This window comes from Gymnodraco acuticeps, unplaced genomic scaffold (assembly GCF_902827175.1).
Source record: "Gymnodraco acuticeps unplaced genomic scaffold, fGymAcu1.1, whole genome shotgun sequence".
In the NCBI taxonomy this organism is placed as follows: Eukaryota; Metazoa; Chordata; class Actinopteri; order Perciformes; family Bathydraconidae; genus Gymnodraco; species Gymnodraco acuticeps.
Genome location: NW_022990238.1, coordinates 3840791 through 3866486, shown reverse-complemented (window position 1 = coordinate 3866486; position 25696 = coordinate 3840791). Strand labels below are relative to the sequence as shown.

Here is a 25696-nt window from a genome sequence, read left to right as displayed (position 1 = left end):
GCACTTTCATTGCATTTTGAATGATTTAGTCAACTTTGTAACACCCATGGTGTTCCCGGTCAAAAATGACCGCCATAAAGAAAATGAATTAGTAACGATCCGGATCAGATAAAACACACACACAAACACCCACACCCACACACATACTCTAGATCAGGGGTACTCAAACTTTTTTGTTAAAGGTCCACTTATGAATTTTATACAAGGTCAATAGTCCCCCCGGAGCGGAGCAACGAAACTGAAATTAAGAAGCAGTTTCGGCGCGCTATGCATGGGGCCCCCTTGAGGGGGTTTCCCGACATGTCGTTGCAGTGAATTAAAGGGTGTTTCCTGTTGTGTTGCTGTGGACCTTCTTAATCTTTTTTTATGTTTTTTAAAAAAACAACGTTTATTCTGGTTTGTTTTGTGTAAGGATGGGTATCGTTTGAAATGTATCGATTCCGATTCCTGTTCTGCTCGATTCCCCGTTTCGATTCTGAAATTGTAAAAGAAAGAGGTCAAACGTTTAGATAACAAACATATCTTTATTCTTAAGCTTTAACTGACATTTTTGCAAATAAAAAATATACATGCAATACAAATGTATTGCACAATAGCTGTGCTTTATTTTAACTGAGCTGTGCCTGTGGCAAGCTATTAACAGGCATTACACTGTGTCAACTTACATGATGCCGTTTTAAAAAATTAAGGGCGGTGCCGACCGTCAACGGCCCGCTAACGACCGGCCGTTCTGTGATTCTCCAGAACACACAGATGGCCAGTCCGCCCCTACCCTGGATGTATTCCACCGGGTCACCGCCGCGCCGGACCCGCGGCGCAGACGGACCCGGTGGAATACAGGGTCTACCGCGTCTAGGAACCGTTAAGCCGAAACCGAAATTGTGTATTTTGTATGGGTACCCGGTACCCGGCATTTTCTTATCGGTTCTCATCTGGAACTGAGTTTCGGTTCCCAACCCTAGTTTTGTGTTTGTATCTTTTATTTTAAATGTATTTATTTATTTAATGTTTTGTGAGCTGAGCTGTGTGATTTTATATTTTATGTATCTATCTGTACAGCACTTTGGTCTGGAGGTTTTAAAGTGCTATATAAATTATTTGGGGGCCCCCTTCTGGTCCAAGCACTTGCCTGTCGGTAAACGGCGCCCCTGTATACACACACACACATTCAATACATGCATTCAGTATGATGGCTTGAACTAGTGGGAGAAATTGCACTGTTTCTCTGTAGCCAATGCCTTGAACCTCGGCAACAATGGCATTAGAAGCATTAGAAAGTCAAGGTAAACTTGCTTAACTGCAATGCGTGTCACACTCGCGCACACAAGTAAATATATATGCACGTTAATTCTCACAACGTGTCAGACACAAGAAAATATACATTATAGGGGACCTATCATGCAAAATGCACTTTGTGATGTCTTTTATACATAAATATACAACCCAGTCTCACGGCATTTCGTGTTCACCAACACGATTTTTAATCTATTGATTCATGTTCACCAACACGATTTGCCCCTTGTTTTCGTGTTGCACAGCACGATTTTAAAAGCAATGTATTTCTACTGCCTGCAGCACGTCTTTTTCTCCGGTCTGGTCGAGGAAGACCGGAAGCTGTGTGGTTCATAAAAACATGTTCTTACTCAATATCAAGCCACAGTTATTGCTTTTATTTGAAATCGTATAATTTCGGACTTTTGTTGCCGTCTGTGAGGAAAATAAATGGGGCTCAGAGCCTCAGGATACTGAAATCTGTATTTTTTAATTCTTTTTTTCCTTCTAATTTGTTATTCTTTTCAAAATAACACACTGTTATTTACTCACCAATAACACACAATTATCCTTGCTTTTATTTATTGGTTTAATTCCATAATCTCGGGCTTTTTTGGCGTCCGTCAGGAACTGAATTTCAAAATAAAAATAACCGGAAACAGACGTAGGCATTTCGAGCGATTACCCAAGATCCTCAGCTATGGTTTTAAGCTCGTTTATTGGATGTTTTAGCCGCAATGCATGCTGGGATTTGGTGTTTATATGATATGAAATCCGGAAAACATTTTTAAAAGAATAAAATAATACTTAATTCCGAGCGCTCTTGCTTTTCTCTTTGAAAGTCATCACATAACGGCATTGTAATACACGGTTCGGCTGCATTGTATATTACAGATCTGCCGTAGTTATTTATTTATAGAGCCCTGATGAGAAGACCTTTGGAAAAACTGAGAAAATGCCGCCGAAACTGAATACTTGACGTGGATCATAAATATATTCAACAATTAAACAACATCTTCAATTTCTCTTCACACAATACGTCTCCTTGCAGTATCAACACTAATTCGGCTGACTTTTACATTTGATCTAATTCACAGATAGGTTATATTTATACCATAACGGTGCACAGCTGATATAAAAGGACTGTAGTTTTTAAAGATATTACTGATTTTCTTTGAATGTAATAATGTAAATACTGAGTCTGAAATAGTATAGCAATATGCTGTAAAATTATGTGAAAGCATGCATAAAACTACACATTTTCAGATGTTGTACGAAAACAAAAGTGTCCTACACTAATAATACAAAGTTATTATGGCTGTGTGTACCTTGTGTGCACCGCCTAGTGGTTAAAGCACGTTATTGAATTATTGTGTTTTATTTGATTAAAAAAATATTAAGAGTACATACTTTCATAGGGGGAAAGTATAAATATAGAATATAAAAAAACAAGAAGATACTATAAGTGATCTCTACAATAAAACAGTTGTAAGATATTAATAGGAGGAGGTGCAAAACAGAAAAACGAATTAACCTTTATTTAAACATTAAATAACAGATTAAGGTCTTCTTTTAAATAAGAAAAAAACTTTGGGGGTATCTATCTACAGATAAATATTAAGCCTGACAAAGTACTTAACGTCTAATATATTGCTTTCCTGCAATGTTAACTATGTTGAAGCACTTTTTTTAACTGATATTATACATATGAATTATACTCTTATGTATGTAGATAGAATAAGAAATGTGCAGAATATGACAGTTTAATGGTGGAGGTACACACATATTGATAGATGTCTTGTAATGCACTGTTGAGGAACCTGTGACCCAAGTGTTTAATTCATTGCATAACTACACCGTAGTTGTGTATATGATATGTCAATACACCTTTGAAAATCTTGAAAGGGATGTGCAAAATAGCCATAATATACAGTCTTTAATTAACTATTAGTAGAGAATAATGAGTAATGCATATACTTTATTACTCGTTTCCATTCATGTCAATTGCAGATACATGTTTAGTCTTCTCAAGCACCAACTATCAAATATCTCTCCTGATTGTTGGCACTTGACAATCACCTTACCTGAATTTTACTCAGGTGTAACTAAAGTCCGATTTAAGGGTTGTTTATATTTCACATAATTAATCAGAATCTGCAAAGTAACTCAAATAAATGCAGTGGAGTAAAAATACCAGGTTAACCTCTGAATTGTAGTGGAGTAGAATTACAAAGTAACAATGAGCTGTCATGTGGGTATTAATGCTGCGCATTATGGACACAAGCGATTTTCACCCATTTATTAATTATATGTTTTACATTTGATAACACCAATGTGTTTAATACTGGCAACTTCTAATTGTGGGAAAAACGAAAACGTTCAGTAGAGACGTCCCATAGAACATTTTGCGAAACACAATAGCCAGCATGTGTAGTTCTGAGGGGGGCGTTCGATTCCAGTTTTGGATAGTCTGGCGTGGTTTCGTTCCATTTCACACAGCTGTTTGACGCTCTGCGTAACCTTACCCCCAAAACACACCAGGAGCGTCTGCGCCGCGTTACGTTGCGGCTGCGCCACGCTGCGACCTCCTTCTGCGACAACACACACCAGACACGTTTCAAAACGTTGCGGAAGCGGAGCGTCGTGTGTGCAGCCTCGCAGTTGTTGTTGATTTTGGAATATTTCCTGGACATTTGTACTTCTACAAGTAAGTAGGCTATACGTAGTTAAATGTTTCATTTTTGTGTCTGTTTAAATTGTGTTTATTGAATGGCTCTGTACTGTACCTACAAGTATTAATTAACTTTAAAACATTAATATGTAGTTGTTACCTTCCACTCCACAAACTGCAGCGACTAAAAACCAGGCCTTGTCCTTTCTGATGTTGTCCTTGTAAAAAGCATTGGTTACATCATATAAAATTGTGTGTTTCTCCACTTCCATTATGAACACCTCGTCGTCCATGGTGCGTTTCGTAGTGGAGGTGTTGTGGGATCTGCTAAATTAGTATATGTGGGAGATGGGCCTGGCCCGGATGCTCACCTTTCCACTTCCTGCGAGGGGGGGGGCTGCCTGCCCGACTTTACCTTACAGCTGCGCCGCGGCAAAAATAGGATTCATCCTAATTTTAGAGAAGCGCTGCGCCGAGCCGCTTCTGGGACGCGTCTGAGCCGTAACGCGGCGCGTGTGGTGTAATAGCACCCATTGACTAGAGTGGCCGCGATCCTTACGACCGCCGCGGCGCGGCCGTAACACGACGCAGACGCTCCTGGTGTGTTTTGGGGGTTACGGGGACTGTAGTCCTAAAAGATAGCTGGGGATTATGGGTAGTGTAGTGTCTTCGGCCATCCTAAACTCAGAAATGTTGACAATCGCAATGATGCTCAAAATGTCCCTTATAGGCCTACGTCTGTTTCCAGTTATTTTTATTTTGAAATTCAGTTCCTGACGAACGCCAAAAAAGCCCGAGATTATGGAATTAAACCAATAAATAAAAGCAAGGATAATTGTGTGTTATTGGTGAGTAAATAACAGTGTGTTATTTTGAAAAGAATATCGAATTATACGATTTCAAATAAAAGCAATAACTGTGGCTTGATATTGAGTAAGAACATGTTTTTATGAACCACACAGCTTCCGGTCTTCCTCGACCCGACCGGAGAAAAAGACGTGCTGCAGGCAGTAGAAATACATTGCTTTTAAAATCGTGCTGTGCAACACGAAAAAAAGGGGCAAATCGTGTTGGTGAACACGAATCAATAGATTAAAAATCGTGTTGGTGAACACGAAATGCCGTGAGACTGGGTTGAAATATGTGTCCCCGGTGCGTCGGGGAACTCACGCAGCGTCAGAATATAAAACCCTCTCTCTTTTCCTTCGTACCCAAATCTTTTAAAAACAGGGGTACAACGAGCGGATACAGATTTGCTGCCTATCTGACGTCAAATCGGCAGCGGACCCACAGAAAATTGCTATCAGAAACAATGCCTGGCGTATTTTGGACGTAATCTCGTCTTTATTTAGCCTACATTAGCAAGCCTCGCTAACACTCAGAGCTAACCTGTGCTGTAGAGCACATGTTTAAAATGCAGGAAATAAAAAAAGGAACTCACCTTGTGATAAACCCGCAAGAGAAAAAGCATTTGAGCTCCATACTGTTTCAGAAATAATCTTTGATGTGGTTTAGAACAGGATTGTGTTTTATCACAGCAGAATGTAACTTCATCTCCGGTAGAATTCTGGTCAGGCATTAGCTCCGCCTCCTCCTCCTCCTCCTTTTTTTTTTTTTTTTAAAGCTAAGGACCCAAAATCCGCGTTTCTCTAACAGGGCTGCAAAAGAGGGGTTTGAGCAGCATGAGGGATGGCTACAATGGGTGAACTGTTTGGTATTTTGAAAAAAATAACTTCACAGACATGTTTGTATAGGTATGGCCCTACAATATATTTTTCCAATATAGCATAATAGGTCCACTTTAATTTACATCAGAATCAGAAATTCTTTCTTTTTTTTTATCATTTTATAATGGTTCGGTCCGGATTGATTTGTAGTTCGGTCCGGAGTTTGAGAAGCCCTGCTCTAGATGTGTGTCGTCGTCGTCGTCCCCCCTTATGTGCCCATCCCCCCATACGAATCACACCTGGCACACACAAACACACACACAGAACAATTTGACACATTTCCCGCTCTTATGTGCCCATCCCCCCACATGGATCACACCTGGCACACGCAATACATTTTCAGTGTCTATTCTTTGTATAGACTGCCGTTGTTCATGTATACCAGTAGTCTGATACAATATTTACAGTTTGAAAGGGTGTTAAATGAAATTTGGTGATGGTGATTTTTGTGTTAATGTAATAGCAGTTAAAACAGGGCCGGTCAAATTTTACCGTGAACACCAAAGTAAGGGGGGGGGGAACAAAGACAATAGGAGGGTTAATGCGACTTTATTTGTCTACTTTTAACTATCTGAGCACATCTTCCACCCCAGAAAATGTAACACACATTTCAAAAGAATCTTGATAAAAAGTGACTTGTACTTATAACATATTGAGCTGAATCTGCAAATGATCAACCTATTTTTTTTGTAATCCAAGAAGAAGAAAAAAGTGTTTGTCCATACATATTCTGAGCATAATTTGAGAAAAAATAATTCTACTTTGATCGACCTACACTTAGAATGTCTCTTGTTTGGGTTTTACTATACCTTTCTGTGAAGGAGTGCAGGGGTCTTTTCCAGTCAACAGCAAATAACAGCAGGAGATCACACTCTGTGCTACAGTCCTTCAACAGGGACACACTGAGAGAACATGTGTAGCGCTCACTTATAACGGCCTCCCTCGTCTTCCAGAGCCGTTCCCCCACCTGCTCCCACCCACTTCAGTGGAGCAATGAAGACACACATGCTTTACACTTTTCCGATGTGTCTTGCAGACCTCTGGATCTGCTACAATGATAAATAACCCATAGACCCTGAATGGGGGGGTCCTGATAATCTCCTATTTATGCTTCCTTTATCCTCTGCATGTCTTGTAGCTGCTGTGTGTGGTTTAGGGCAACTGCACTCCCTAAACTCTAATCCTGAGGAAGTGTTTGATGTAGCTGTACGTGTCCAATATAGCATTCTTACTGCCTACTGTAATACAATCTGCTCAACATCTGGTCTGACGCAATGGTCCCTTTAACTGTCAGGGAAGATCAAAACCCGGAGACACACATGCACTTGATGAAGCTGAGAATAAGGGAATTAAACCTCTTTTTTTAAATATTTGACTGAATAAATAAGAAACGGTGTAAATATACAGCCCCGAGATTCCCTCACAAACAAAACTGCTGACATATCCCTAATTCAAATAAGCTGCTGTATGATTTACTGTATCAGTTTGACATTAATCTACCCCTGATGCGTCTAGATAATTTATGTGGCAATGATCTAAATGCTGATGGAGGAAAGATATATATTATTTTAGACAGATTAAGCAGACATATAACTGTACTCCAAATAAGCATAGAAATATCAATCACCAAAGAACATTTTGATCCATTTTTTATTTTTACCCACACAAGGCAAAGGATAGCTTTTACTTAACTGATCTGAAATGAATTTTGTCACAAGAACTTCTACTCTGATCCACTCCAGATCAGCTCGTATTTCCATGGATAATGCTCTTGCATCCTGTGCTGATGTGTACAGTCAGTATTGATATATTGTGAAAAGAGTCGAGCAAATCATGGCTAGAAAGGAATCTGACTGGGCAATGGTCCCTGCCATCTGCACCAAGTTTAATCCCACAGAGCAAAGATACTTCACTGCCTGCTGTCAATAGGATAAATATCATCCATGTATCTTCAGTGCTGACAATATTACAGCATGTGTTGTATTTCATTCAAAGTGTGGGAACTGAATGCCCTTTGAATCCTTTCACCCCAAACGATTTATAAACAGTGTAACAGGATTTGTGAGATTTGTTAAAGACATCTGATAAGCAACTGGTAATTGTTTATGTTTTGATTGCCAATTCTCATTGATTTTCTTCTACAATATATTAAAATGTGTAAAAGCAGAGAGAAATATGTGCAGATGAACCACGCAGTGTAGAATTATCAATAAATCAAAGCTTTTTATATACTGTAGCCCAATTTTACAGATTTTACATTTATCTCAGGGGGGTTTAGAGTTTATACAGAACACAAAAACGACACCCATTAATGTTGAATAGGTTGGGTAGATAATGTTTGACAATAACCCATAGTTTTGATTGTACATTTTCATGAAAAACAGTTCAACTACAGCTGTCAGATACATGTTATAGAATAGCATATTTGCCTAAGATATCGAATGAACTAGAAGCATACAGTACCATAAAATGTAGTGAATGGACATAGTTTTCCACCGGTGTATCTGTAAATCATTGATTACAGGTGATATATGGCTATGGACAATCTTGCACTAATGTACATTTCCAAATATATTGAAGTGACTGTTATTTTGTATTTATTGTTGTGTTGTTTTTTTATCTTAATGTGTGCACATGTACAAATGTGTCTGTTGATTGTGTATAGGATATACATATTTTATACATATCTTTATATTTGTATTTTTATATTCAGGATTGTGGGAAACGGTATTTTGATCTCTCTGTCTGTACACACAAACTGAAAGATTGACAATAAAGTTGAATTTGACTTTGATATGTATCTGCAGACCCACCAACATACACATTATTCTGAAATGTCAAGAAGGCAAAACTCTTGCAAGCTCCTTGGGTGTAAAGTTTTACAAACTATCTGCTGGCTAAGTCATCTGGAAGCTCAGATTGTTTTTCAGTTTTTGCACATTTATATGGAAACAGCAGCACTAATATCCAGCTTTATTAGCCTTTGAGCCCCATCTGGACTTCGTCATAAGTCAGGCTCCCTCTGCAGCAGCTGACCTCCTTCCAGCTCTGTGCAGCTCAGTCCAGCACAGCCAGAGGAAAGAATGACAGCAGCTGACCTGTGGAGCCAGATAGTGAGATAACCAGGCCTCCCTATTTCTGTTTTTGTACTCACTTATTGACTCGCAGTAGCATATCATTTCAAAACGACTTTATCTGAGGATGGTTGAACTGTATCTGCACTTATATTCAAAGACTGACGCAAAACAAAAGGTATACCACAAGGATTTTTACCTTGATGTGTCTTAGTGAGTCACGTGACTACAGGTATTTAAGGGTAAAGCAGGGGACAAATCTGTGCTGTAGGCAGTTGTTACCTCATTTTACTTGTGAAAAATATCCTTTTGCTGCTGTTTATTTTTAAAAATCTCCCCTCATATAGATGTATGTTATGTACAGTTGCAAGAAAAAGTATGTGAACCCTTTGGAATTACCTGGATTTCTGCATAAGTTGGTCATAAAATGTGTTCTGATCTTCATCTAAGTCACAACAATAGACAAACACAGTCTGCTTAAACTAATACCACACAAACAATGATATGTTTTCATGTTTTTATTGAACACACCATGTAAACATTCACAGTGCAGGGTGGAAAAAGTGAACCCCTAGGCTAAGGACTTCTTCAAGAGCTAATTGGAGTCAGGAGTCAGCCAACCTGGAGTCCAATCAATGAGACGAGATTGGAGGTGTTGGTTAAAGCTGACCTGCCCTATAAAAAATACACACCAGTTTTGAATTTGCTATTCTTAAGAAGCATTGCCAGATGTGAACCATGCCTCGCACAAAAGAGCTCTCAGAAGACCTACGATTAAGAATTGTTGACTTGCATAAAGCTGGAAAGGGTTACAAAAGTATCTCTAAAAGCCTTGATGTTCATCAGTCCACGGTAAGACAAATTGTCTATAAATGGAGAAAGTTCAGCACTGTTGCTACTCTCCCTAGGAGTGGCCGTCCTGTAAAGATGACTGCAAGAGCACAGCGCAGAATGCTCAATGAGGTGAAGAAGAATCCTAGAGTGTCAGCTAGAGACTTAAAGAAATCTCTGGCACATGCTAACATCTCTGTTGACGAATCTACGATACGTAAAACACTGAACAAGAATGGAGTTCATGGGAGGACACCACGGAGGAAGCCACTGCTGTCCAGAAAAAACATTGCTGCACGTTTGAAGTTTGCAAAAGAGCACCTGGATGTTCCACAGCACTACTGGCAACATATTCTGTGGACAGATGAAACCAAAGTTGAGTTGTTTGGAAGGAACACACAACGCTATGTGTGGAGAATCCAAAGGGTTCACATACTTTTTCTTGCAACTGTATCTGCCATGAGACTTTGTTGACAGTTGGCCTGATTGCCTTCAGTCACTCTAAGATCACTAGTGTTCATTGGCTTTTAGTGGTCACAGTGAGTAGCTGTAACATTACATTTGTGGTTAACAGCATTTTCAGTATAAATGGTTTCAAAATCAGCATGTGCAAATGATTATTAAAATGATTATCAGAAAATAATCACATTTACATCAGTAATGATAATACCTGTTTTAAATAACCTGAATCACTTTCTCTCATAAAAGAAAGGAGCTGTTTAAAAGCAAAACTGCAGCCATGAGCTGTGCTGAGAAAAGTTGAATCTTACTCGTAATAGCACCTTTCTGTTTTGGTATATCTTTCTGCTGTTTTTCTTTCCTTTTGATTGACTGCAGAACAATCTGGGTTATTTGCACTCTGCGGAGCTATTTAGTGGAACTCTACACATTCATCGATATGCTTTTGTAATGAAGCATTTAAACAGAACCTTTTACCAAATGTACGCACATGAGAAAAATAAGGAATATATGAATGGTTAGAAAAATAACTGTAATCAATCTAGATCTACACTTTAGTGGTAATAATGGTTGCAACGTTGGTTAAAGTGTGTAAATGCAAAGACAATAACAAAGAGTGAGTAAACCTCACATCAAAAGTCTCTTGTTCTGGACCCACTCGTGTGTGTGTGTGAGTCCCTCACACATGCTTTGATAACCGCCTAATCCCCTCACTGTGACTCTCACATGATGAAGAAATCCCACAGCTAGCAGCCAGAGGCTAAACACTGCATGGTTTCTCCACCTCAGCTCACATGCTCCTCTGTTCATACTGTAGTGAATTCTCCCCCAAATGCTCAACTTTAGCTTGTGTCATTCTGACCAGCTAAAAGCACAGGGAGAATCATCTCTAACATGAGGAGATATTTGGGGCTAAAAAGGATTGTTTTGCCGTGGTCGAGGAGGGACACCACGCAGAATGAGTCCAGTCCACTAATACCAAAGGTAAGGAGTCACTTACGTTAGTTCCTTTCTGAATATTGAGTACCTTGATATGTAGATAAGGCTTGAGGCAGCATTATCCTCAAACAATGATATTATATTATATTTATTTGCCTGTTTGTTCAAAGGCAAGCTCTGCAAAAGAGGACGACGAGGAGCATGACAATGTTACCCCTGAAAGTCGCCAAGTTGGACCAGACAATCGACAGGACGACAGCCGTGTATTAGTAAGCAACCAACCCCATTACAGATATTCCTTTACGGACTATTTCCTCAAATATTTCCTGTTCCTATGTAATCTGGTGTTCACAGTTCTGGGTCTGGTGGTTCTTGGCTTGGGGATGTGGGGCCTCATCAGCAAAGAGTCGTTTGCTCAGGAGAAGATCGGCAGTATCGGCACTGACCCAATGCTGATTCTTGTGTCTCTCGGCTTTGTGCTGACCCTGCTCTGCCTGTCAGGCTGTTTGGGCGCCTTGAGAGAGAACTGCTCATTACTGAAGCTGTTCTCTGCCACGGTGCTGGCACTCATCACAGCCCAGGTGCTGGCTGGCATTGTCGCCTACAGTCTACAAGGTCAGATCGGAAGCTACCTGCGCTCAGGGATGTTAGCTGCCATGGTGCACTACCAGGATGACCTGGATCTGAGGTTCATCGCGGACGAGATTCAGACAAATCTTCAATGCTGTGGGGCAGATAACTACCGTGACTGGGAACTCAACATGTGAGTAGAGGGTGACTAACTTGGGGAAACAAGTTCATTAGGAGAAGTATATGTCATGAACTTTTTTGTCCTGATGTTGGTATGCTTTGAAAATAATTGGACATTTTGACTTTTCCTCAGATATTACAACTGCTCAGCTCCAGGAGTGCTGGCCTGTGGCGTCCCTGCAACATGCTGTGTGGATCCTTTGGAGAATGGCACAGTGTGGAACTCTCAGTGTGGTTTAGGAGCCCAGCTGCTGGATGAGTTCAGTGCTCAGAGTGTGATCTTCCTGGGCGGCTGTCTGGGGGGAATGTCGCGCTGGATTGAGCAGCACGAGGGCCTGATAGGAACAGTTGGAATAGTTGTACTAGGAGTCCAGATTCTGACTTTGTTTATCGCTACACGACTGTTAGAAAGTATCCACTGGCATAAAATGTACATGTAATATGATAACTGTATTGTGTGCTTTTTTTATGTGTCCTGCTTTTGGATCTCCGCTTTGTTTCTCATTTGTAGTAAATATACTCTAGCCCTGAAACCACTGGTTCCGAAATCTGAGTGTCGGGACTCCAACAATGGGTTACAAAGCTTCACAGAGAGGCCTTCTTGATTTCAATAGTTGTCAGACAACTTTAGAGGGACTTTACCCCAAATTCCTCCTGTGGGGATTGTCCACAGTATGTAAGTCTCTTTGGATAAAAACGTCTAACAATTGACATGTAATGTCTCAGGATTTAATTTACTGTTGTTGTGAAAACTAAATTATACAGTTATGTATCAAGTTGAAATACATTTTAAGATATACACTTAAAGATATCACAGGATAAGGGAACGGTAAAACTTGAACACAAGCTTCTATATTTACAGAAGGTTCCCTCTCTGCTAAACAGCCATGTAGTGCATTAGAAAAGTAAACCTGTTTACCCCTGCAATTCTTTTGTGCTAATCCATCTTGCTGCATACGACCAGAAATGCCAAACTATTCCAAACTATTGTGGTGAATTCACAGGAACAGCACAACATTCAATTAAACCCAATCATGTCATGCTGACAAAACAGCATTGTTTATTATTACATTTAGATGGAGGCAAAGAAATACATTTCAAAAATGTACTTTTTTAAATCCAAGCTTTGTAGTGAGACACATTCAGCAGAGAACAGTATCTTAAATATGTAGACATCTTTAACATGTTCATTTAGTTTGTGGTTTACATTAAAACAGCTAATTTGATGATCTAGATGGGTAAATATTTAAGAAATACATTCTCAATGAAGAGATTATACCATATATTGAGCCAGTTCCTGTAGGTCAAGATGACTGTATGCTTCCCATGGGCAGATTATGGTGAAATCTAAGGAAGGACAAATCACGAGTCAGCTAAATTAAGTGACGTGTGATTTGTGTGTACTTTTAGGTGATGCAGGGGCCAAACAAGGATGCTCATGCTTTCCAGTGCCAAACCTTTAATTCCTGGGATCTCTACTCCAAAACTGGGAGGGAAAAAATCACAAGTTTAATTGTGGGGAGTTTTACAAAAGAAACACTTTTTAGATAGTGCTAGTGAAAATGCACTGTCGGCCTAATGACGCTTACCCTCTGCTCTTTGGGCTAGGCTGCCATTCTTCAATTCAGGATTGTCCACTTTCAAATTCATACTTTTGTTGTTTGAGCTGTAAGGGACAGGCCAAGTGTCATCATAATGATGAAAGGCATGAAAATATCAAGTTCGTTTTTTTACTGTGGCCAAATTGAAATACATTCAAGACAAATATCCCCTTCCACAGCTCTGTATTTAGCTGTGCCATTAGAGAAACTGATATCAAATGAACATTCCTACTGTGCTTACAAACACACTTATTATCCGTAGGAACACAGACTTACAGACGATGAAGACGTAATCCCACAACTGTCTCCATGATACCTTTGGGTTTAACAGCAGCTTCATAATCACATTACTGTGAGGACATGCTGAATTTGCAACTTAATACAATGCTCTGTCATAAATTCTACCTTTACAAATTATATAATTTTCAGGTTTTTGAGTCGTCAGAAATCCTTTGATATGTTAATACCGAGGTCATAATTAAAGGGGATTTACATTAAACTGATTTAAACATCTTAAAAGGTGTTTCCTAAATGTTGTATGTGGTAATCCTCCACATACTTTATACTGAAAACCATGTAGCCTATAAACTCAGGAGTGCTTATGCTGCTGGAAAACATGAATGGCTCCCTGTTTGCCACGTTTGATCAATGCTCAGGGACAAAATGCTAAATTAACTACAACGTGCAGAACAAACAGCTGACTGCTTCAACTAATGATATTTGATCATCATGTTCAATTATCATAATTTACAGTTGGTTAATGGTTGTTCTTGATTAATGGAATCTATCAAATATAAAACTATAAGTATACGCTATCATAATCCCCAAAACCCAAAGGTGACATCTAGACTAGAGAGCAACTTAACTTAGTATTTGCTTAAGTACTGTACTAAAGTGAGTCTGAGCTAATATTACTTACTTAAATGTGTTTTCATTTTATGCTAAATTATAGTAGCGGCCTTTGTAGTATTATGTGGACGAAATAGAACAACGACGCCATCTAGTGCTGACAGACTGAATCCAGCTGACATATTAACCAGGATGACTTTTCCCGCAAAGATCGTTTATTTGTTGGTGCTTGCCTCCAAGATAAATGTATTTCACTAGGCTGGAATGAGCTGTCTTATCTGTTAAATTGATTTGGAAATGTCCGGTGTCTTTTTGTATTAGATGTCGTAACCTCAACACAGTTGCATAAGTAATTTAACGACATTTAAGAAAATCCATCATAGGCCTACAGGCAAAACGTCAGGTATCGGTGTAGGTGAACAAAATAAATGGAATGTGCTCCTCTGTGAAAAAAATACCTAAAAAAAACAACAACAACAAAACCTCAATAACAGTGAAAGGAACATATCAATTCACGGAAGGGAAGCGTTTTTATATTTTTCGTATTGCAGAGAAGGAAACGACCAAGGTATCGGGAAAAGTGTACGGAGTGGGAACTCTTTTACTTCCTGTCGCCTGAAGTCGAGGTTGGTTCGTAGGTTAAAGGTTAACACACGCTCTTCCACACGTGTTATTGTTTTGTGAAGATACTTCGTAATGCTTTGAAACAAAGTGCATTATCATGGGGAAAAATAAGAAGAACACAACTAACGAGTCAGGAAAGCAAGTGGGAAAAGCCGAAAAACATTCAAGGTAACGTAAAAATGGCTGTTGAGTTAAAGAAACAATGCTAGCTAGCTACATCAGCTAGCTGTCTACGAGATTCAACTTGTCAACATCATTCTCGTATTCATTTGACGACACGTACCTGCGTTGTGTATGGCTTGCAGATGTTAACTTTTATTCGTTTCTTTTCCTACATGATACCCTGGACTGTAACGTGTTATAACAGTGATAATAAGCTCAAACGAGATGGCAAACCTAAGAAAATCAAACGAGACCACATCGAGCACATCCCCTTTAAGCTCCGGGAGATCATGAAAAACAAGCAGATAATGAAAACGGGGAAATTGAAGGTCAAAAAGCCCAAAGAGAGTGAGTTACAAGCTTCATATTCTGTTATACCTACGTTAGCATTACGCATATTTGAAACAATGTATTGGTGTGTTTTTTTCCATCTTTCTTTTGCACATTTCTGCACACATGTCTGCACAGCCCTCCACTTTTATATATAATACATAGTAGTTTACCATATGTGTTCATATATTCATTTTCCTAAGTAATTTAGCTTTTAAGGTTATTTTGTATATTTAAATATAAATGTTCTCAATGCTACATTTTTTTTTTTTGTTATATGTTTGACCATTTACAACTTATTATCTATCTTTCTTTCTTTCTTTCTTGCACCACCAGACACCAAAGGAAATTCCTTGAATGTGTAACTGTACCTGGCAATAAACTTGATTCTGATCTACCCTAAAGGTAAACCAGAGGATCCCAAAAGTGGAGACATACCTGTCCCACATTTCAAGAGGGGGAAGTCCGAGAGTGTGAAAGCCTATATGCGGCGCATGGAGACTGAGACCAAACATGTCCTCTTCCTCACCAAGAACCAAGTCGACAGAAAGCCTGAGCTGGCTGCCAACAAACAAGAGAGGCCCGCAGACGGGGGCAAGTCGGAGAAAAAGAAGGAGTGAGTACACTTTGATTTGTAATAAGTTAAGTAGATTATATATATATTGTCTGTGCTGATATTGGACATTAAATAATGAAGGGTAAAGCCAAGTGAGTTGATTAAACCCTATCCTCTTCAAGGTTATGTCTTCTTTGATTTTGTGTATCTAATATTTCAAGTGCAACACAAATGCACCCCTGGCACAATATACTTATGTATTGTGTTGCAGTTTTATTTACTGTACAAGTGTAATATATTTGCATTATCTAAGTTCAAATTCAACTGAAATGAAAACAGTAAATTGCAATTAAATGGACTTACTCTGCATTTAAAAGTGATTTTAATTCATGAGTGATACATGTCTAATGTATGTGATCTTCTGTGCTGTCTTTGCTCCAGACATGATACGGTCAGATTACAGAGGCTACAGAACAGAAAGTTGGATAAACAAGTGGACAGGATGGAAAAAGAGATGTTTGTTGGTAAGAAGACAAGCATGCACTGACCCAGTATGAGGTGCATTCAACATCATCTGCGGTTTTAGTGGCGTGTTTTCTAAAAACCTATTGCTTTAGATTCTGCATGTTAATCAGAAAAGTGTATTGTACCTAAGTTTTTCAGTAATATCTTGCTGAGACAGAAGGATATATTCTGAAGCGTGTCAGTCAGTCACTTTGAAGTCAGACATTTTCAATTTGCTGAATTGTCCTATAGTCATTTTGGGAAAGTCAAGACACCGGCAATATTCCACTCTGCTGGAAAGGAAGCATCCTATGTTGGAAGTTTTGTATGGATAACTAATTATTTACTTTTTAAATCAAACTTAAAGGGAACAGATTTTTTTTAAGCACACTTTAAAGGCCCTGTCACACTGTCCCGAAATTGACACCCGATGGACACACGAATATGGAATTGTGAATTTCGCACGATCATGGCCCCGAACCACACACGAAGGCAACATTTACATTACATTTAAGACATACAACTGCAATGAAAGTACCAAAAACAATTATGTTACAGTACTATGATACTGTACTGATATCTTCAGACTTTGTTCTTTACTTTATCCGTCGTTATATGTAGAAAATATTACGTTTCTCCGTAATGTTGTTTCCATAACAACAACAACTTCCTGTCAACTGTCCTTCAAAATAATATATTATATCCTTTTTAGTTTCAGAGAACACAAATTGGGTTATTTACATAATATATTTACATGATTTTGTTGTGCAATAAAACAACCCGATGGACACACGATAAAGGAAATGTTCAAATTCGGCTGTGATCGTAGCAACATCGGGCCATTCGTGAGGGCATCTTAAGCCATCGTAGCCTATGACCGCCGGTGGAGTTTCTCAGGCTCCGGCAGCAACTTCGTGAGCGGTGGCAAAATCTTTGGCATGCCAAAAAATTGCCGAAGGACCTTGCGAAGGTTCATTTTCGTTTTGAATTCGTGTGTCAATGTTGCCCTTCGTAAGGCCATCGTGAGGGCATCTTGTTATCATCGGTGCCATCGGGCATTCGCCCCGATCAGAGTGAGGGTGAATGCACCGATGATAACACGAAGATGACACGATTTGACAAGATGCCCTCACGAGTGCCTTACGAAGTTGCCGCTCACTAAGTTGCTGCCGGAGCCTGAGAAACTCCACCGGCGGTCATACGATGGCTTAAGATGCCCTCACGAATGGCCCGATGTTGCTACGATCACAGCCGAATTTGAACATTTCCTTTATCGTGTGTCCATCGGGTGTCAATTTCGGGACAGTGTGACAGGGCCTTAAACGATTACCACTCTTTACAGACTTTACCGAGCTCTACTAAGCTTTAAGTTGTCTATTTGTAATCATTGTTTCAATTTTGTAGCCAACAATTCTTCTCACACTAATGTTGTGCCTGGATTTGTTTATAGCCATGACAATTACTAAGGCATGTCAGTTCTGTGTTTTACAAGTTATTGGAAAGAAACATCCATTAATGCTGGTTTTATTAGAATTGTCAAAGCAGAACATTGTATATTGATATTAATGAAAGCTTTATTTTGTAGATCATGTTCCCTTTGGGGAAGTTTCTATGTGCCCGCCATCTTTCAGCGCCAAACCCAGGAAAGCTCCTATCAAACCTGAGGTAACCCGCTATGCAGTTATTACATGGCCTTATGCACAATTTACATTTGTATTCATACATTTCTATCTGCTTTTTGTTCACAGAAAACCCCTTTTCTTTCATAGTTTCTCTATTTCAGTTACTGGCTAGGCTGTTATCATTTGCACAATCTTCATTTATATGTGTTTTAAATATGACAAACATTTGTATTTAAAATTATCATTATTCTTGTACTGCTTTTTTACTATTTTCTATTTAGCTACTTTACATTCACCCTACATTTGCATCACACCTGTGGCACAATGCATCACTGCTCTCTTCTCTGGTGGCTAGACTATGCTTTGCTGCTGGGTGCTTTATTTTAAATATAGATATATATTTAGTTTGTATTCTTCATTCCTGTGTGTATCATTGTTTTGTATGTGTTGTTAAAGGCTCTGTATATATTTACATCTTTATGGTTGAGTGAGATGTTGACTGTGTTTATTTCATCATTCCAGAAGGCAGCAAAGCAGCTGCTCCTCAACTCTCTCCTCGGCCACACGGCGGTCACAACGGGCAAGCCCTCCATGGCCCGACAGCGAATCATGGAGGAGGAGCGGGTGCGAGCAGTGGAGGCCTACCGTCTTCTTAAGAAACAGAGACAGCAGCAGTTTAAGGACAGGGATGCCAATCTGGAAAAACTCAGGAACCCAAAGTGATGTTTCATGTGAAAGATTTTAAAAAGACTTCAGTCAGCTGTGAATCTCAGAGACTGAAAATCAGCAGACCGTATGTGTTATGTAACTCTGCAACTGGCAGTGATGGAGCTCACCACAGTGTAGCTACAGTAACTGTCAGGGGAACAAGCACACATTTGCATCTGCTGCCCACAGCAGGAGGTAAGTAGTGATCGACGCTCAACTGCCTCTTTCAGTGTCCTATATTTAACACAAAAAAGAACCGGATTTTCAGATTGTTAATGTCTGTATCATCTCCTATAAAACGGACAAGCTGATAAAACCTAAATAAATACATCCAGTAAGGTCACTTTTCTTGATTTCCACCACTGTTAGTAACTGACAGATGTCCAGCTGTTTCACCCTGTTTTAGTATTTGCATATGAAGTAAGCCTCTATTCACGTTGGTGGACCATAACATAGTTTGGATAGTGCCCAGGTAAAGATAAACCTCCAGTGGTTTGCTGTGGTCCCACTAGATGTCAGGCTTCCTGCAGAAAGCTGGTATTGTTTGAATAGAGAGCCGACCCAACATGCATAATGAAAGGTTTTGTAACGCCAAGGGTTGTAAATGTCGATCAATTACTAGAGCCTAGCATAGCCATTTACATTTGCATCCCGTAAAAGGTTGACGGGATAACCCCCCCCCCCCCCCCATGAACAGGCCTTTGTCTGAAACAGTGGACTAGCTGTGCGTATAGTGAGATGTGTGTTTAACAACTTCATCTTTCAAAGCGTCCTAGATCTAAAAGAGCGATAGTGACCTACAGAATAGTATCACCAGATGGTTGTGGTTGTTATTACTGAAGCCCTGTTGTGTGCTCTGCTCTGTTGGTTCGTAGTCGTTGCAGTTCGATCGGCTTTTTATCCTCCGTCTGTGTTTGTCCACAGAGGGTTGTCACAGTGACAAGAAAAGGCATTAAGTGGGGGTTACTGATTGGTGGTGCTGAGCTCAAACACCATCGCTCATGTGCTCACCTGTGTCCATGTGCACACGACAGCTTTTCATATTATCAAGTGCTTTCCAGTTGCTGCCTGTCAGAGAAAGATGCTGTTGGGTTTTAGCTCAAGTCAATGCTCGGAATAAGCCAAGAGTTATGTGTGGGTTTATTTAACGTCCTGTAGGTACAGCTTACCAGTAGCCCCTTTTTATGAGATGAGTTGGACAAGCTGTAGGACAAGATTCTAGAGTAAACCAGGTCAGTGTAGTAAAAGGTTGAAAATGCAAAGGAAACACTCAAATGTCTGAAAGGTATTTGGATCCATGTGGGTAACCCTTTCTTGCAGAGTTCACCATCAGGTGGACATCACTGCATGTTTTTGCAGCGCTTTGCATCTGTTCTATATCTGTGTGTAGGGGTTCGTAGCAGGCAGACAGGAGGCGTTGCATAGTGATATCCGTTTGTGTTCTGTTGTACATCTCTCACCGTCTGATTTCCAGTTTGTGAGCAATTTCCTTCCTGAGCAAGTGTTTCATGGCTGCTGACAGAACAGAATGGTGGGAGTAATTGGGAGAGAGCCTTCTCAGCTGCTGCTAGGCAGCCACAGCTCACTCTGGAGCTCTTAAAGTGTGTGCGTGTGTGACAAATAATTGTTCATCTCTGTCCAGAAAAAAAACAACTCATCTCAGGTCAAAGCAGTTGTCCATGTTAATTTGTCCCTTGACGATTTGTTGATGCTCACGGTGTGTTTATTTGCAGCAGGCAGTCCTATACAAAGAGGCTCCTTTCGCCAGTTCTGCTGTCAGTGTCGTTTTTGTAAAATGCTCCATCAAATGTAATTGAAATGCTTTACAAGTGCATCCACACTTGTAAAGCATCACATGGAATTATTGTCTTTACTGTTAGGTTAGTGTGTAATTCCCACAATAACACTACCAGTCCATAACATCCAACATCAAAGTGTGATAACCAATCCCTGCACAGAGCCCTGGGTAAAGCTGTTAAAGCTTATCCACAAACGTGTAAATAACTTCTGTACATGGTGATCCTTTTGCCATTTCCTGTTACATTATCCACCCTCCTTGTAAAGGTTTATTCTGTTATGAAAGGAACAGCTACAAAGTATGTAAGTTACCATAAACAGGTTTAATAAGTTTACATACAATTATAGTTTTATAAATCCAACTACAAAATCAAATTGCTTTCAGAGGATATGTTACACAACTTAATTTCACAATTAAACAAAGTATGTTTCGCAACAGATTACCACATTCCAGTCAGATTTATGAAACGGGGAAGCATTAGTTAATAGTGCAAACACAATGGAAACCTTATAAACCCTACCTCGGCTATAAACTATCTACACTCGATCCTTGCCTATCATTAATCTGTCAGTTGTCATCAAAAGATACATTTCACTTTGGGATTTGGACTTCAAAGAAATGTAAAAGAAAAGTAGCCAGAATGTTTTGGTATCTCTTTCAGCTAGAAGGCAAAGTCATTGCTTCTCTGTACAGAAACATGCATGCCACTCTTTCTCTTGATTGTGTTTTGGAGTCAAGATACAAGTGAGCAACGTTTTGGTTGACAGTGAGAAGTTCTAAGGTATAAAACAAACTGAAGGCTCCTGGTACAACCTCCAGACAAAAAAAACAGACCTATGAGAGGAGCTGGGTCACATAACTGCAAACTCCATATTGCTACAGGGATGACTTTATTTTAAGGCTATCCCAGAAGTAAGCATTGCCCTGGTTAATGGTTTTTGGGATTGTCGCAGAAAAGAAGAACTGTCACTAACAAAACCTAATGATACCTTCACGTTTTGTTTAAAGCTAACCATTGACTTTAAGACGAGGGAACTCATTTCCAGGTTTAAGGACTCATTCCAGCAGCGCTCTAATGATGGGGATTTATCACAGTGTAATTGCTTCAAGCCTTTTACTAAGGAAGAGAAAGTAAGATACATCTGATACAAGGAATCCTGAGGAGAGGACAAAGTACATTTCCCAACACTAACTTCTGAGTGTGTTGGGGCACTGCCATGGAGTCACGCTGACGTCATGTGACAGTCCTTAAGATGGCAAGGAATCAGCTGAACATGGCAGAGAGCTCCCACCTCCCCGATTCAGAGAAGGGGCTCTGGCTCGAGGCATCATCGTGCCTTGGTCCATCTATAGAGACAGATAATGGATCATTTCAGCACACGTGACAAAGAAAGTAGTGGTGTAAATATTGTCGATTCACTCACCTTAGTCAGACCCTTGGCAATCAGGGCAATTTCAGTAGGCTGGTACAAACAACTTCGTAGCTGACCATTATAAGCACCATATGGAGACACTGGTTTTGTGGGTACTGGTAACAAAAAAGGTGGATGAGGATATAAATATAAGCGTTTGTTGTGATGGTCTTCTAGTCCATTACTTAATAGTTTTAGACTTAATGATCTCCACATTAAAACATGTCAAAGACATTGTTTAAACATTACGGTCTCTGAAGCAACACACATCACTCAAACTGGCCAGCTAATTGAATCAATATTTGCTGCCTCTTAGGATAAATGGGAAGCCTTGCGCACATTTGATATTGTAAAACCTTAAATGCATGCTCGAACAGTTTTCCTTATGTTTACTAACCCTATACTCTTCCTATCTAGTTTCTGTTTGGCTCATGCTCTGCCAGCGGCATTGAACCTCATCTGAGTAGTGTTTAGTATGGTGATGTATAAAAAGTAGTTAATGATTGTATGCCAATGTAAAACCTCCAAGCTATGCAAATACATGACATTTTAAAGAATATGTAACTGTTATGTTGGTGTGCCTCGTAATGTTGGCCAATGACACAACCCTCAATAAGTAGACTTTTGTCCTAAAAATGGGGGTATGCTTCCTGAATGGCACTTTTTCTATTTGATCCTATAAGTAGTTTTCTATTTGCAGTGGCACACACGAACACAAGTCTCATTCAGGTCAATGCCAGAGAGAACGAGGCATGTCACAATACAGCTTTTATATCAATAACACATTTGCATGGAAGGCCATAAGTAACCACCCTTTAGCAACACATTAGACAGCTACAGTACACAGCAAAACTATTGCTACCCTTAGCTGTTCTTGCGAAATAGGAATTACAACATTCATTAATTGCGTATTTTCCTCTGTTACTAGAGGCAGTAGCAGATTAACACTTTTTACCATTATCTACATTCTACACGGTTGCGCTTTATTATGTGAATTATTTACTTGTGTTTGGTTGTATGACTGCTGCAAGCTGAAGAAAGGGGGCTGCCCTTATGTGCAAGTTTAAACCATTTAATTGGATTGCTGTCTTGATGTTTTTTTTGTTTTTTGAAAGATTCTGCCCCCATTCAAATGTATTGGACTAATGGCGTCCGTAATGTGTCATGCTTTACCTGCCGGAGGCTCGTCCATTGTGAAGGCTTTATTCTCCATGTACACATTCTGGTGGGGTGTCTCCGGCTCTTTCAGGATGTTGTCATAAACCAGGCTTCTGGCAGGATAAACATGATCTCCATCGACTGGCAGCTCCTGATCTGGGTCCTCCTGGGTCAGTAGGCAGATTTCTGGGATGGCATAGAGGAAAAGGAACACCCATGCATTTGACACTACAGCTATGGCCAGAGTAGGATCATCCCAGCTGGGATTCCCGACGACCCTGTTCCCATGGATGTACATGACAATCCAAGTTACCCAGATAGCCAAGGTGAAGATCCCGGTGACTAGGATGAAGGCTCCATCTCGGCGCCACTGCTTGTGCTTGTGTGTCAGTGAGGGCACAGCGATAAGCACCGCAGCTATCACCAGAACCATCACATAGACAAGTGCGCTCACAAAGTCCTGGTTGGCAATGTTACAGGACACATCAGGGGTCATGACACCTCCAGGTCCAGGTGGGCTCCTCAAAACAGTGATGATAAGCCACTCAGTGTTGATGATGACCTCAACCATCCACAGACCCAGGGCTCCCAGGCATAACATCCAGCTCCTGGGACCCCTGTCGCTACGCTTCAACAGGGCGAGCCATAACCCATGCATCACCAGGCAGGCTAGACATCCTGAAAACAGCACTCCAAAGAGAAACCTCCGTGCAGCACAGTTGATGGAGTACTGACCCACAATAAAGGCAAAAGTGAGTCCAAAGAGTCCCAAAGTGAAGACTATAATGCCGGCCTGCAGAGCCACCATACCCTTCCTCTTCTTGTCTGTCACAAACGGTATGCTGGCCATGAGGATGACCAAGAGAATGAAAGAAGTCACTATACCAGCAGCAGCAACAGCCTCCACCACGACCCCCCACACTGTGGTCAGGTCACACAGGTTGTAATATACGGAGCTGATACTTGAGCCACATCCCTTTGGAGCACTGGTCGGCTCCATGGCTTTAATGTTCAAAAGGTGCTGCAACAGAATAAATATTAAACGTGCAAACATCGATATTTTTGATATGCAAAACAATTATTATTTGCAGTTCAATGGGATTCATAGACTAGTATTTGCATCCATGATTAGTATGGAAAGACAAACTACTGACTTTCATACATCCATCAAAACAAATTGTTCCCATTAATATTACTATGTCATGGCGCAGTAAAGGTTCTTGACTATACTGAGCCAGTTGTGGTAGTCTTACTTTTATAGCCTACCTAATTGCTGTCAACTTAAATTAATTAATTTGAGTCTGGAGAATCCAAAAATATACAGAAAATAGTTTTTCATAACATGTTCTCAGTCTAGCTTTCCAATTTTCAGCAGTATCATTTTAACATTATAGGCGCAATGTATTTCAGAAAACTATGAAAATAGCGTTAAACTGATCGAAGGACAGTGTCACGTTATAGCCTACCGCTCATTTCAAAATGTAGTGATTTAGTCTTAACGCTTAACACAAGCCTTTAAGTGCACTACTCCCGTGCATATGATAAATAAAGCATATCAATTGAATTATCACAATAAGCTCATGGAAAGTTAACAGTCTGAACAATGTTCACGTTTAAATATTTTGTAAATGGCGCATTAAAAATGCAACAATTATTTTTGATAACATAATCATATTCGGTAACACAATTTAGGAAGTATTGGATGAGGCGGATATTGCTATCCGTCAGGGGCTTCTTACCTGGACTGAAGGCAGAGAGCAGTTCCTCTCGAGCTGCAGGTAAGAATAACCAAACCCGAAAAAAGAGAGTTCCCCTCGGGTGTTTTAAGGGCTCTTGGGAGATGTTACAATTACAACCAATTTCGTAGCGTTTAAATGTTCACTTCATGGATCCACGTTTCTTTCCGGTAACAATCATGGACAGTCCTCCATCTGCCCACTCCTTCTGAATTGTTATTGAACCATGTTATAATGCAGTCAGCGGCATTAGAGTAGTTGTAAGGTAGGTTATTATTGAATACACTCTGCTCAAACTATGACTGTTCGTCCAGCCTCTTTGGTGCTTGCAGCTTTGCATATTCTGTGAGATTAACATCCGGCCTACTTATTTTATATCAGGCAGTTTACACCCAAACAAAGGGACCACTCATCTCTCAAGTGAGACATTTCCACCTGTATACAGCATGTTCGACATGGTCTGAGCTGTGACCTGTTTGACATGAACACACTTTGATTTCAATGATTAATAATGTATTATCATTCGTTTGGTAATTAGATCATTTATTTGATTGGTTTCCTTTGAATTCATCATCTATAGCAGCCTATACTTTCAGTTGTATAGAGGGAATAGGCCCACATACAGTTGTTCAATAAAACAAAAATGTTAATATAAATACACTCAATAAAAATCAATGAAGAAAAATAGGCACAAGGGATGAAACTGACAATATAAAAACACAATGAAGTAACCTTTACAACCAAGCCTATAACATTGTTCCACATTAACAGCTAAATAAAAAACAACTTGATTTTAGTTTAGAAATACTAAATAAGCCACCAGTCTCATATCCAGAGGCAGTGAGTTCCACATGGGAATAACAACACAAGGTACTCTCCCTGGTTATTTTATGGGATGTCAGTTAGGCTACAG

The 25696-nt window shown here is 39.9% G+C and overlaps 3 protein-coding genes across 3 annotated transcripts; 2 read left to right on the top strand and 1 right to left on the bottom strand.

Moving 5' to 3' along the window:
* Positions 1-10887: 10887 nt before the first annotated feature.
* On the top strand, positions 10888-12168 carry LOC117548608 (tetraspanin-10). The gene is made up of 3 exons (XM_034219972.1): positions 10888-11018; positions 11144-11736; positions 11857-12168. The coding sequence occupies exons 1-3, from the start codon at positions 10929-10931 to the stop codon at positions 12161-12163; spliced, it is 990 nt and encodes a 329-aa protein (XP_034075863.1). The 5' UTR covers positions 10888-10928; the 3' UTR covers positions 12164-12168.
* Positions 12169-14767: 2599 nt separating this feature from the next.
* Positions 14768-19022, top strand: ccdc137 (coiled-coil domain containing 137). Its single transcript, XM_034219973.1, has 6 exons — positions 14768-14965; positions 15165-15307; positions 15695-15905; positions 16287-16369; positions 17935-18014; positions 18494-19022. Exons 1-6 carry the CDS (start codon positions 14895-14897, stop codon positions 18692-18694), a joined length of 789 nt encoding a protein of 262 aa, XP_034075864.1. The 5' UTR covers positions 14768-14894; the 3' UTR covers positions 18695-19022.
* A 1758-nt stretch (positions 19023-20780) lies between these two features.
* Positions 20781-25132, bottom strand: LOC117548607 (G-protein coupled receptor family C group 5 member C-like). Its single transcript, XM_034219970.1, has 4 exons — positions 24787-25132; positions 23063-24068; positions 21902-22005; positions 20781-21824 (listed from the first exon to the last, which is right to left on the bottom strand). Exons 2-4 carry the CDS (start codon positions 24045-24047, stop codon positions 21726-21728), a joined length of 1188 nt encoding a protein of 395 aa, XP_034075861.1. The 5' UTR covers positions 24048-24068; positions 24787-25132; the 3' UTR covers positions 20781-21725.
* Positions 25133-25696: the final 564 nt, after the last annotated feature.